General features: G+C 45.2%; 1 protein-coding gene across 1 annotated transcript in view; it reads right to left on the bottom strand.

Moving 5' to 3' along the window:
- Positions 1-11,247, bottom strand: part of LOC125939721 (uncharacterized PE-PGRS family protein PE_PGRS46-like) — a 129,569-nt gene extending 118,322 nt beyond the window's left edge. The window contains exons 1-3 of the mRNA XM_049670966.1: positions 11,148-11,247; positions 2,249-2,317; positions 740-790 (exon numbers count right to left, since the gene is read on the bottom strand). Coding sequence (XP_049526923.1) covers positions 740-790; positions 2,249-2,317; positions 11,148-11,247 — 220 coding nt within the window. The remainder of the gene's footprint in view (positions 1-739; positions 791-2,248; positions 2,318-11,147) is intronic.
- Positions 11,248-12,216: the final 969 nt, after the last annotated feature.

Below are 12,216 nucleotides of genomic sequence, written 5' to 3'. Positions count from 1 at the left end.
ATTGTAGGCTGGAGCAGCCGTGCTCGAGATGAAGGAGGACAAAATAGGCCAGATCAGTTTCATGTAGGCATTACATCTGCAAAAACTTTGGCATGTACAGATTGAAGAATGAGAAAAATATTTTCATTTTGCTGTACCAAAAAAAAGAATAGCATTTTAATTCATCTCAGAGCGAAACAGTCAGTCTATAGCAGCGTGATAATGTGCATCAATTTATAGTATTAGTGTTCGGTCCCCCTAAGCAGCGGCAGCCTCACTCACGTGAGCCACTTGAGGATCCTAAGGCTCCTCTTGCTGAGCCAACATGAACTAGCACCAAAAACGAGAACCATTTGTTAGCTGCATGTATTGTATGTCAGACGTTGGAGTACGTTCGCTCAGGTGTTTCAGAGCACTCGATCGGCTTTAAAGTGTTAGAGCGCTTGCACTGATACTTTTATTCTGGAGCAATAATAAGCAGTTAAGCGAGGGATCTAAACGAAACAAAATCCGAAGAGTGGCGATAGCGCTGGTTTCATAGCAGAAGTGGCTGCGTTGGCTGATAACGGTGCCCACTGCGCCTCAGTAAAAAACAAAAGCTTCACAGGTGGATAAACGGTAACAAAGAAGGCAAGAGGTTTTTTCGTTTGTAATTTTTGTTGCGCTTAAGTTCATTTCATATTGCGATCCTATTTATGCGCAAATAGAAGCTGTGATCATTGAAGCGATGTAAAAATGGTTCAAATCTAGTTACACTCACCAAAGCCTGAAGCACCCGGCCGTATTCCATGTCCGCCAGTGATACCTCCAGCTGAATTAAAAAGAACAAAATGAATAGTTGAATCCTCAGCAAAAATTGGTTACCACAGAAGCTGTGGCGCCGAGTGCCATATAGGAGCAGTGAAATAGACACAAATCGGATGGCAATTATGTGGCTTTGAAATGTGTATTACCCATGCAGAAGAAGTGTGCATTTCGGAGTGCCTCGACAAAAGACGCGCAGCGGATTTCGTCGACAAGCGCGGACCAGAGGCGTCAGCTCAGGTGGCGGGGAAACGCGACAAAGTCCTACGGCCGACCGCACCATGCTAAACCTTCAGATACCACAAAGATCTCGAAGAAAAAACCTACGATCCGCACCTTGGCTCTGCGAGATCGAGTGCCCTTAGCGAAGACAAAGTACATAAAGTGCAAAAGAGGCAGCGAAAGTTATTCACTTTAGAGCGGGAAAAGAAGTCTGAGAAATAATTTTGGTTTATTGAAGGATGAGTGCGGATATTTAGGTGGCATTTGTCAGTTAATTGCTAAATTCTGTCGAGAACACAGATGGATACTGGCATATCCATAACGGGGTAAAAATGGGTGTATTTATACATCGATTTGCTTCATGTCTGCTGTCCTGCGTTGAGCCATGTCGGTCGATGACGTAGTTTCCGTAAAGCGAAGTATGTGGGAAACCACGAGAAACACCGCTTCTGTGATAAAACAGAAGGTGACGTGCTTCCAAGACAACTTGATTTAGATGAGGATGTTGATAGCAATTTATATCATTGAGGGGCCGACGCTGGGAGGCTGAGATGGGGCGTCATAGGTTGAACAATGTGACAAGTGCTCGTCGCATCTGTCGCAGCTGGATGACGGGAACAAACCTCTGCCTTAAACAGGCGCTTTGATATGAGATTTATTGGGGCCTTGTTCCTCCAAAACGCGTGAATAATTAGGATTGTCTACTTTATAGCACAATTTTGAAATATGGCAATGCTCCTAGTGGCGCACTGGTGATGAATTGGAGGCCACTTTCAAGCCAAGAGGGATGAATATGTACAGTGTCACGTGCCCAAAGGGACACCAAAGTAAGACACATTCGTGGAGTCATGTGAGCGAAAAATATGCGAAGATTCTGGCCAGTCAAGCGAGGCGTAGAATGAATACTTGATTAAGCTTGATATCATCTATTAAAACGAGCTGACCCGGCTCGAAAACAATAGAATCGGCATTCACGTTCCGGGAATGGACTGAAACTTGAAGGCAGAAATTAGTTTTTTATTTTCAACTCCCGTTTTATGGCATGGCCGTAAGGATTAAGATTACTTATTTAAACAACCTGTAAGGGCAATGTTTCTAAAGGAATGTGCTGAGTTGACATGAGACTACGCGCCATTGAAATAACCAAAGTGTGCGGTCAAAATTGAAAGCAAGGTTGATGCGCTGGATTATACCGTCAACGGTGGCGTATATATGAGTATATGTGGTAGCCGCGGGCACTCACTTGAACCTGACAGACCAGGGAGGTTTGGTCTACCGATGTTGTTGCCGCTGATAGAACCGTAGCCCGAACCTGTAACCAGAAAAAAGGAAAGGATGATGCAGCTGTAAATATAGTAGAGGGGGAAAAGTTTGTCGGTTGAGGTATAAGGTTTATTAGAGTTCACCTACGGAACACTGAAATAAATGCGTTTTGCATAGTGTGAGTTGCAGAAAGACAGCAGCAAGGTGCGAATAACATTGTCATCACCATTTGTGGTTTTTTTTTTCTTTTTTGCGTGACCATTTGAATTCCGTAAATATTTCTTTTTTTCCCACCCAAATGTATTTTTTTTGTCTATTGTTTCTGCGAAGTAATGGGGCAAGTACCCAGTTAAGCTGCCGCTTAGCAGCTTTTTCTGCGTGTGCTAGCAGTCTTCGGTTTGGATACAAGCGAAATGCTGAAATTGACATGACATTAATGCATTGTTCATTGTCGCCCTCTTCAAACAGAAAGCACGGAAGTGAACGCTCCGAAAGGGCACCTGATCATCTCAGCAAAATAGCTCGCTGGGAGTTCTCTTAGATGTTTATGAATTGGGAAAAAAGCGACTATAAAGAAAGATGTATGGAGAGAAGCAAACGAGAGAGAGCCTGGATTATGGAACTGGCCTAATATAATTATCATCTTTTTCACGTTTCGTCAAGGCGCGAGCGCCACTGCCCCTTAGAACACTGCGCCGGCCCGGGTCTACCCGAGAGCCTGATCCCTGCCAAGTCAGAACCGGGCCTGTTAGAGCTAAGGTCCCCAGATTCCCTGCTCTTCAAAAAAATTACACCATCTTCCCGTAGGGGAACCCTGAGTAGTATGCGAAGCAGCCATGGGGTCGACTCAAGTTCCCATTAGTTTTCAGATCGGTCTGTCGCCGCTGCCGTTTCGTGGCAGCGGCTCCAGCCCTCTTCTCCGCGGCGCTGTCCACGGCGTTGACACTGACGTTGACGCTGGCGCTGTCCATGGCACTCATCGCGGCGTTGCGGGAGGAGCATGGGAGGACGAAGTGAATGATGATGAGTGGGCGAAGCACCGGGGGATCATTCGGGCAAAACGCCGGAAGCGTTCTCCGGAAGCTGGCTTCCGGAAGCGGAACGGGAAGTGGAACCGGAAGCGTAACCAGAAGTGGAACCGGAACCGGAAGCAGACGCCGGCTTCCGGTCCCGGCTTCGGGAAGCTGGAGCTTGGCGTACATATACTATACATATACGTACAAGGAGAGGAGGAGGAGGAACATGCGCATGCGCAGTGCGGGTGTGGACGCCGCATGGCGGATGGAGGGAGGGACATAGCCTCGATCATAAGCTGCTTCGCATCTAAAGGTATCCAGGGACTTTAGGCAGAGCGATGTTTGGTGGGCCTCTGCCTGACCATAGCTTGAAGCTGTCGGGCATGGGCCAATCTCGCGCTTGAAATAGCGGCCCGGGCCAGGCCCGGCATGAGCATTCTACGCACACACACTAGCGCTCTTGCTGAGCAGCTGTGTCCTTACCGCACGACCTGAGTAGAAAGCGGTCTGAGCGTAAAGGACATTAAACGTCAATCACAATCTAGCACTGAGAAACTACGAATGTTTTCTCAGTTTTCCTTCAATGTCCCCTAGTGCACCCTCGAAGTGCGACACTGGCAACACCGTTGCCGACGTTCCTCCTAGCGCCATCATTGTGTGACGCGCTGTATTGTCTAGTTCTTTTGCGACATTTTATTGTCACTTCTGTCTTATGGCAATGTCCTTGGACACATGACTTTAGCAGGGGAATTTTTCAAGGCATGTGCACTGAGCTCTTCCCGCCGGCATGGGGCGGGCTTGTCGATACAGTAGCGGGTGGAGGCCGGCTTGTATCATGCAGGCACGGGCCCGGGCCGGATATAGGCTTCAAGTCACGTGGAACTCAAGGCCTCATGGCCTTTTGTTGGTCCCGAGGTGACCGGCTGACCGTAATCAATCTTCTAAAACCACAAATGCCCGCCACCTACGTCCACGACAGTTTCTGTTGAGTTCTCTGAAGTCTTCTCATCATCTCCCTCCCCCAACAACCTCCTCCTGCCACCCTCTCTGTCCGATTTTCTTTGCCTCCCTATTCTGCCTACCGCATCCCACTCCCCCACTCATTTCCTTACTTCTTATAAACCGTGCCTAGAAGCGGCATATGACAACACTAATTATTTTTTACGTCCCTTCCATTAGACCCAGCCGCCGCCTACATCGACCCTACGGGACGTCAACCAAGTAACCCGTGAAAACATACCTGCCGAGGACGAGAAGGTCGCGTATGACAACCATTGGACCACCTGCCGAAACGTTGGCCAGCTTTTCTGAGGCACCTTATCCCTGTATGCAACTTCTATACCACACTGTGCTACTCCATTTGTCGGCATCCTTCAAGATATTAGATGTACACTTGCCTGATGGCATTAACATAAACAAGTTATAAAGTCCAAGTCGTATAGCTTCTGAAAGCGCAGGTAAAGCTGTGGCCCCAAAGCAACCGCGACCAAAGCAGGGCCTTATTCTGCGCTTGCAAAGCTGACTGCCACACCCGCCTTTGGCATACATGGCTTACCTCGTAGAACATGCTCAAGGCGGAAATGCAACAAATATCAATTAAACAACCCAGTATAAGATTCTAAATGTCTCTGAATTCCTAACAGGTAAAAGATGTTTCGCTATAATTTGAGTTCCTCTCATTTTCTTCATTATAGAAAATTAACATTTGCAGGCTATATAGAAATTACACTATTTAGTTCATTCAACGAAAATTCACCTCAACGAAAACAACATTTAGGTTATCAGAATTTTCTTCATTTAAAGCCTTTTATTGTTCTTCATAGGGACAACTCCCGAATTATCGAAGGACACTCACCTGAATTCTTCACTCCACTCGGCCATGTTTCATTGTTAGTCTCTTGGGCAACATTGACTGCAGCATTAAAAAAATGCACGTTTATTGGCGACATATGCAGCACTCACAAAATGCAGTACCTTATATTTATGATTGTATTGCTCGGCAAATATTTGCCAAAGGGTCGCAGAAGTTCTTAATTACAAAAGTAAGAGTGCCGTTGTATTTCACACTTCTGTCTGCTACGTATCTACGGACATTTAGGTTAGCAGGTACTTAAAATGAATATGTAGGCTGGGCAGCAGTGAAAATGATGACCTTTCAGGCAGCTACAGTGACCCCGACATAGTAGAACGATGCGTGTCCCTTGCTGTGGTTTTACAAAGGCCCACGACGTATGCGTGAGTCCTTGCTCAGGCGGCATATGGCTTCCACAGCGCGTTGATTGAAGATAGCTCTCTGTACAGAGCCTTACCACTTTTTTCTGCCCGACGCGAGGTTACATCCAGTTGCATCAGCTTGTCAAAAGAAAACCTGTTATGTACTACAGTGGTCCAAAGCTTCCCTGCTCGAACAAAAAGTACTGTGATTCTGTGGCGATGAATGTAACTTTTTAATTACTTTTGTATTTCTCTGCTGGAGCAGTATCTGAGGCATCTGGGGATCTAGAACATGTTCTCAGCAGCAGGTCATTGCGTCTGGTCCAAAAGAAGCGGGGAAATTAAGTGACTTCTTTCAAATCGGGAATACCCGAATACGGTTTGATTATGTAATATCTACAAGTTCGTCATTATGTAATGCTTATCTTTTTCGCCATAAGCATGTAGGATTTGATTTGCCTGAAAATAAGAAGTAATTGTTCACCATATAATGCTTGATAAACGCTCCTAACGGTCCTGCTAGACATATAGTAATCGGAAGACAAATAAAACACGTGATGGTAGTCACATTCCATACTACTTCCTCCAGATTGAAGACATTCGTGACTTCTAATAGGCGCGGTTCACTATCTTCCCCAGTTCGTATATGAAGTATTATGTAATGCGTGTACGCGTTGCAGGCACGGAAAGTCGAGTGCTCTTGAGAAGCCATTACAATTAATTCAGTACATTGTTCATCGCTTGAAGTCATATTCCTTAATTCTACCAGCCAGGAGGCTTCCGGTAGCGTTCATGAATGCCGAAGGGCGTCTCAAATCCAGCTTACTGTCTTTCGTGAAAGCAACTCTCACAACACTTCCACAAGTCATTTCGACTAATTCTCGGGCACTAGTACGTTTCGATGTCGCACCGATGCACTCACCTTCAAATACAAAAATATATGTATCGTACTGATACATATATTGATACTGATACATATATCTATGGCAGAAAACTATCGTAATCTTCATTTGGTGAGCTATGTACTGCAGATGTCAACTTTTGCAGGGGCTCTGTATGAATATTCTCGGCGAGGGTTGGTCGAAATTGTTGCCGTACCTAAATTTGTGTATTGCGAGAGTGCCCGGCACTGTTTATCACGGCAGAATATTGTTGATGACTTTAGTGGTGGGTAAATACTAAATAGTAGACAGGCGGGAATTGCCCCGCGGAGAATTTCGGTGCATTTACCGGCTTGGTAACGCTGTGGAATGTTTTTCTATGGCACATATTGTCGTCTGATTATTATATCACGAATATTGTCAATATTGTCAAGACTTCGGCAGTCTGACATTCCCCCCCAAAAAATTAAATGTCACTTTTTGCGTTGTCTGCTTGCCATTCAAGACAGCAGCAGTCTACTCGTACTTCAGCGCCATCTGTCACTAATGTATGAAGGAATTGTGGCAGTTGGAGCCATGTGGTGGCAACAGAGGATCGGCAAATTAAACAGGTCGGCGCCCTTGTTTTACCAGTCTGGGGCGCTATAACGTAAAGCTATTCCAAACTTTTCTATTCCAATTTTGCCATCAGCCCGCCACGATTGGTCAAAACATTTTGGGGCCACTCCCAACTTCGCCTTTCCGTCACGCGATGTCACGAAAACTGTGATAGCTCCCCATTTGATATAACGTGTAAACACTGATTATGCATGATTAAATCGCACAAAAGAAAAATAATTATTCCTGATTCGACGCCTTTTCACCATTATCCCTCTGCTATTGGTACAATATTTTCGGGCTGTGCCCACTTCGCCTGTCTGTCACGCGATCTCACAAAACTGCGAAAACTCCCCGCGTCAAAGTGATGTGTACGCGACACAAAAAGGCAATAATATGCTGATCAAAACTAAAAATTTTCTGCACGGCCAGAGACTGCCCCGTTCCAAAAATAATAGAAGGTGGCTGCTGCCCGCCGATCACTCAGGCCCTCGGTATACTCGCACCTGCCTGGTGAGCATGTATTTATTTGCCCATGATAAACGTTTTGGCGTGGCAGTAAACGTTATCGAGCTCTTTTGGCGCGTATACGACATCGCTCTGCCAACTCTTTCTTGCTCAGGATCCGTTTTAGCTGCATTCTTATCCTTCCGTTGCACGCCGCCGCGATTTTCGACCAGCCACCGCAAGCTGAGTTAGGCGAAGCGGACCAATCGGAGAAGCCGGCACCACCCTATTCATGCGCTCATGTATTTTCACTATGCTTGCTCAGCCCCATTGAAACCCTCTCCGCTAGAGCGTTCTTCTCGCCTCTTGTCAGCCAATTAGATAAGAAAAGCCGCTGAGTGTAGGCATTGTTATTGGTTTTGAAAGCGAACAAAGGTGACCTCCTATAAATGAGGAGAGTGTTGGATTGGGTTGACTGCGGGTCACCGCCCGATGCTTGCGTCAGTGGTTACGTAAATTTGATGTCATTTGATTGGAATAACAACAGTTTGGAATAGCTTTACGGTTTAGCGCCCCTATTCACATCTGGCTCTCAGTGATTTTTCATTGCGTTTTCACGACCCAGTACATGCCTTGTATGGACTATGTCGTTCGCAGAACTTGAACCAAGCTTTAAAAATGTGATACATATTAGGCAATTGAGAAAAACGGCATATTCATCGTAGTCTTACTAAGTGAATCAGACAGTCTTGGAAGTACGCTTAGTTAGCTAATTAGCTAAGTTGAATTATGACCATCTTTGTATATGCGTCCTAGGGCACTATCTGTGATTGAAAAATCTGTAGAGCATGCTCAATAACACCCGATGAAGTTTTTTGCGTTAGGCTACCTTTTACGTCGTTCTTTCCTGGGCTTTGAAAAAGTCAGCGTAATATGAAAAAAAAGGTAAGTCACTGTGCGCTTCGCGCCTCTGGTTTGCGGTGCTTTCAATCAAATTTTCAACGAACGAAAGCCGCTTCTTGCTTTGTAAAACGAAACCATAGGCTCCGGTATTCATGCTGTCATGTCGGCACGATAAGAAATGATAAGATATACGCCGACGTTCAAAATGCATTGAAGTACAATTTCGGCTTCTTTTACGACGGAAATGCAGCTTCGTTTATGGAAAACACGCTCCGCTGACCGGCACCTAGTCGGTCCTGGCCTTGCGGGTTATGCTTTTCCAGAATTTATTCATTATTAATCGATAATCGATTAGCTATTGATTGGCTATCGGTTTTCTGTCGATGACTGATTAAGCTTAAGTAGTCCCAGCCATGCTTAGCTAGACTTAGGCCTCATTCACACAGCCGTCAAACGCTCCGTCACGTCACCGTCACGGCGGCATCCGTTTTCGTCAGGGGAGAGGGTTTCCGAGAGGGTTTCCGTCACCGTGCTGGCGACGGAAACCCAACGCTCGACCCAACGCTCGACCCAGGAACGGGTGACTAAGAACTGCACTGTAAAATTTAGTAATGCGGGAGGAATAAGAAAAAAAGATGCTAATAGTCTCTATCGCCTGGCGCGCGCTACTTTTTTAAAGACGTGCTTCAAATTACGTGATGTAAGTTATACGGCTGGTATGTATGACTGCGCGCCATTTGACGAAAGTTACTTAATTTGATATCGATTACTTTCATATTATCGCAATGGCTTATTCCAAGTTCACGCCTTTTAAGCGGTATACTTCCGGTACATCCGACCGAATTATCTTTGCAATGGTGATATCATTAGTTCTACTTGACCATTATGTCATCTTTGGCGAGATACGAATTCGACAAATAGGCAAATTCGACAGGTCGGCGCCCTTGTTTTAGAAGTGTGTTCACATCTGGCTCTAGCGGACTGTTCATTACGTTTTCGCTACTGAGTACATGCCTTTTATTTACTAGGTCGTTCGCGGGACTTGAAACAAGATTTTTAAAAGTGATACACAATAGGCGATTGAGCTGAACTACATATTCATCGTAATCGTACTGATACTCAAGAGTATTTTTGAAGTACGCTTAGTTATCAAATTAGCTAAGTTCAATTATGAATACTTCGTATCTTCGTTATGCTGGTTGGTGCGTACACACTTTTGTATGAGAGCAGACTGGACAAGAGACTTTAAGGAGTCTTGGACCGTGAAAGTTTTCACCACCATCTTCATCCTCATAATCAACGTCTTCTCTATTCTTTCTTTGTACAGCCATTCTCCTTCCCACAACGCCGAGTAGCCGGTCAAAACATTGATTCAGGCCGACGTCTCAGTTTTTCCCTCATAATAAATATGTCTCTCTTGGCGAATACGGGCGACCTGCTTTCGGGATGATGGGAGTGAAAAGATGCTTGTGTGGCTCCGGCTGAAAAATGCAAATTGTGCTGCTGCCCTGCTTCACTTATGGACTGTTTCGCTGTAAAATCTTGACAGCTCTAAAATACTTCTCTAATGCAAGCATGCCATGCGCTACAAACAGCATTAACGAGATGGTGCTGGACATCCATACCTATATTAGGTTTAAATATTTCTTGCTTTTTTCTTAACCTCCTGATATACCCCTCAAAATTTTATTTATTTAACATAAAATATATTGCTCGGGATCATATGGCATGCATTATACTTTAGAGAAGCCCAAAGGTTTCGTGGACAATTGGAAATTTTGCACGTTACGTTGTCCACGGCTCACCGCGTCTTTTGGTGACGTGTTTGCAGAAGTTACCGCGGTTGGTCCATTGTTTCGCGACATGACGAGCAGGTTGCCTCATTACAGTGCATTGTGTTAAGCAGGTCCGACCGGCAGCATGCTGACGTGTCAGATCATCACCTTATGAAACGCATACCCCCAAGTGTTTCGTATTTCGCCTTCACTGTATAAGCTTGAATTGAACGTTGTTCATTGCTAGAGCTTTATTGCTCACCTCTACGCGTTGTGGCTGCTCAGGAACTGTTGTCGAGTATAGTGGTATATTTTCCATATTTACTGGTATCGTTATAGTTTAGTTCAATACCTCTTCAAAACATAAGAATCACTTCAGCTGTATTCTCAAAATTTCTTTGCTCCATTCTCACCGCAGCCCAAGGAAGCCACCTGTATTGCACGATGTGCTTCATTTTTTTAGGGGTATACAGTTCACATACGCGGGAATAAGAAACAACTCATAAATATTACAAAAGCAAACGTCTGCTGCTGCAACAATAAGTGAAAGCAGGGATGCAAAAGGGCCACTTTTAGAAATGACAACTGCAACAGACGACAGACTACAACATACGCAACAAACATGACTTTCGGCAGTGTCTGTAGACAAGCCACTGTATCAGCTGGACCTCTGCGACCATGCGCTTCGTAAGTGGACCATGATCCCCATTCAAACTCGCGACTTATCACAATATCTCCGTTTTTTTTTTTTTTTTTTTTTTTGCCGTAGGACGGCCGTACAAGTGTTGAAGTCCTATCGTTGTTACAATATGTTCAGTCGGTACACATTCCTAGATTTAGTCTGTGTCAGGGGGCGTAGCCATGAAAATACAGCACACTGCCGAACAATGCCGTTTGTGTCTCACAGCAGTAAGCACGCGCTCATATAGATTGCTTTGCAGTGTATTTCAGGCACTGCAACTGTACGAAAACTAATCTTATGCGCCGCGAAGAGTTCACTGCAATGAACGTGTCGGAGGAATGCGAATTTTCAAAAGCATGCTCACCCAATTGACCAAGCACCGCCTCCAGAAGCGCGAGCACGACCAGGGCAATAAGAAGTGGTCTCATGCTTTGTTGCTCCTTGCCAGGAATCGTCCCCAGCATTGTCCACTCCCTATGTGCGTTCCAGGACTCACGCCTTCTTATATACCTCGTAACCTCCAGGGACCACGTCCGCAGCTGGTAGGAAAAGGCAATGGCTGGCAGCAGGACAAATTTCTGCAGAATACGGAGTCCTTCTTTCTCTCAAACACATACGGCGTTATTGCGATAGCAACGCACTTGAAGAAGCTCACGCACCGATCATCCGAGCGGTAGTCAGCACTCGAACAAATGGACATCGCTTTAAGCAAATACAATGCACTGGGAAAACTATTTTGGAACTGCAAACAATTTAACACACGTCGTCTGCTGTACTATGAAGCCTATGACCTGGCGCTGCCTTTTTTATCGGTTGCTTTCTAAAAAAAGCACAAGCGCAGTTCGCACCACGTTTGCGTCCGCCGAAGAGAAAGTGACGTAATTTCAACGGACTTTAGGTTGGCAGAATCGGTCGCCATAATAATAAAAGTTCTGCATAGGCTTCCCGTATTCGATGACGAGGAGGTCTCGAGAAGCTTGAAGTATTGGCCTGGCTAATAAAAAATTGGAGCTTAGAAACGTCCTTGTTGAAAGGTTACATTCTGCCATGCTTTATCGCATTTTTTCTTGACCAACTCACATGGAATATTTCCATTGGTCGTCCTATTTTACCGCCACTTTACTTGCCACGGTAGTTTCTTTTTGCTTGTTTGTAGTTGGGTTTAAGAAAGTGTGAAAGGCGGGAAATTCTGCTACGTATATTGGAATGTAATGCTACGCCTCTTCGGTATTTATTTTGTCCAGGAAAAACACGCGTGCGGCGTTGACTAAAGCTTGAATGCGGTGATGATGGTTTCACACAATAGTGGCGCCTCTTCCTTCCACCAATGCTCCCTACATGGCCCTTCATAATGAGTAGATTGCATCACGTCTTAGGGGACCACACAGTTCTCCCTCCACTCACTATCGGCATTGAAAAATGTTCTAAAAACA

Source organism: Dermacentor silvarum, chromosome 7, assembly GCF_013339745.2.
Source record: "Dermacentor silvarum isolate Dsil-2018 chromosome 7, BIME_Dsil_1.4, whole genome shotgun sequence".
NCBI classification, from domain to species: Eukaryota; Metazoa; Arthropoda; class Arachnida; order Ixodida; family Ixodidae; genus Dermacentor; species Dermacentor silvarum.
Note: the sequence above shows the minus strand (reverse complement) of the source record. Positions and strands in the feature narration are given on the sequence as shown.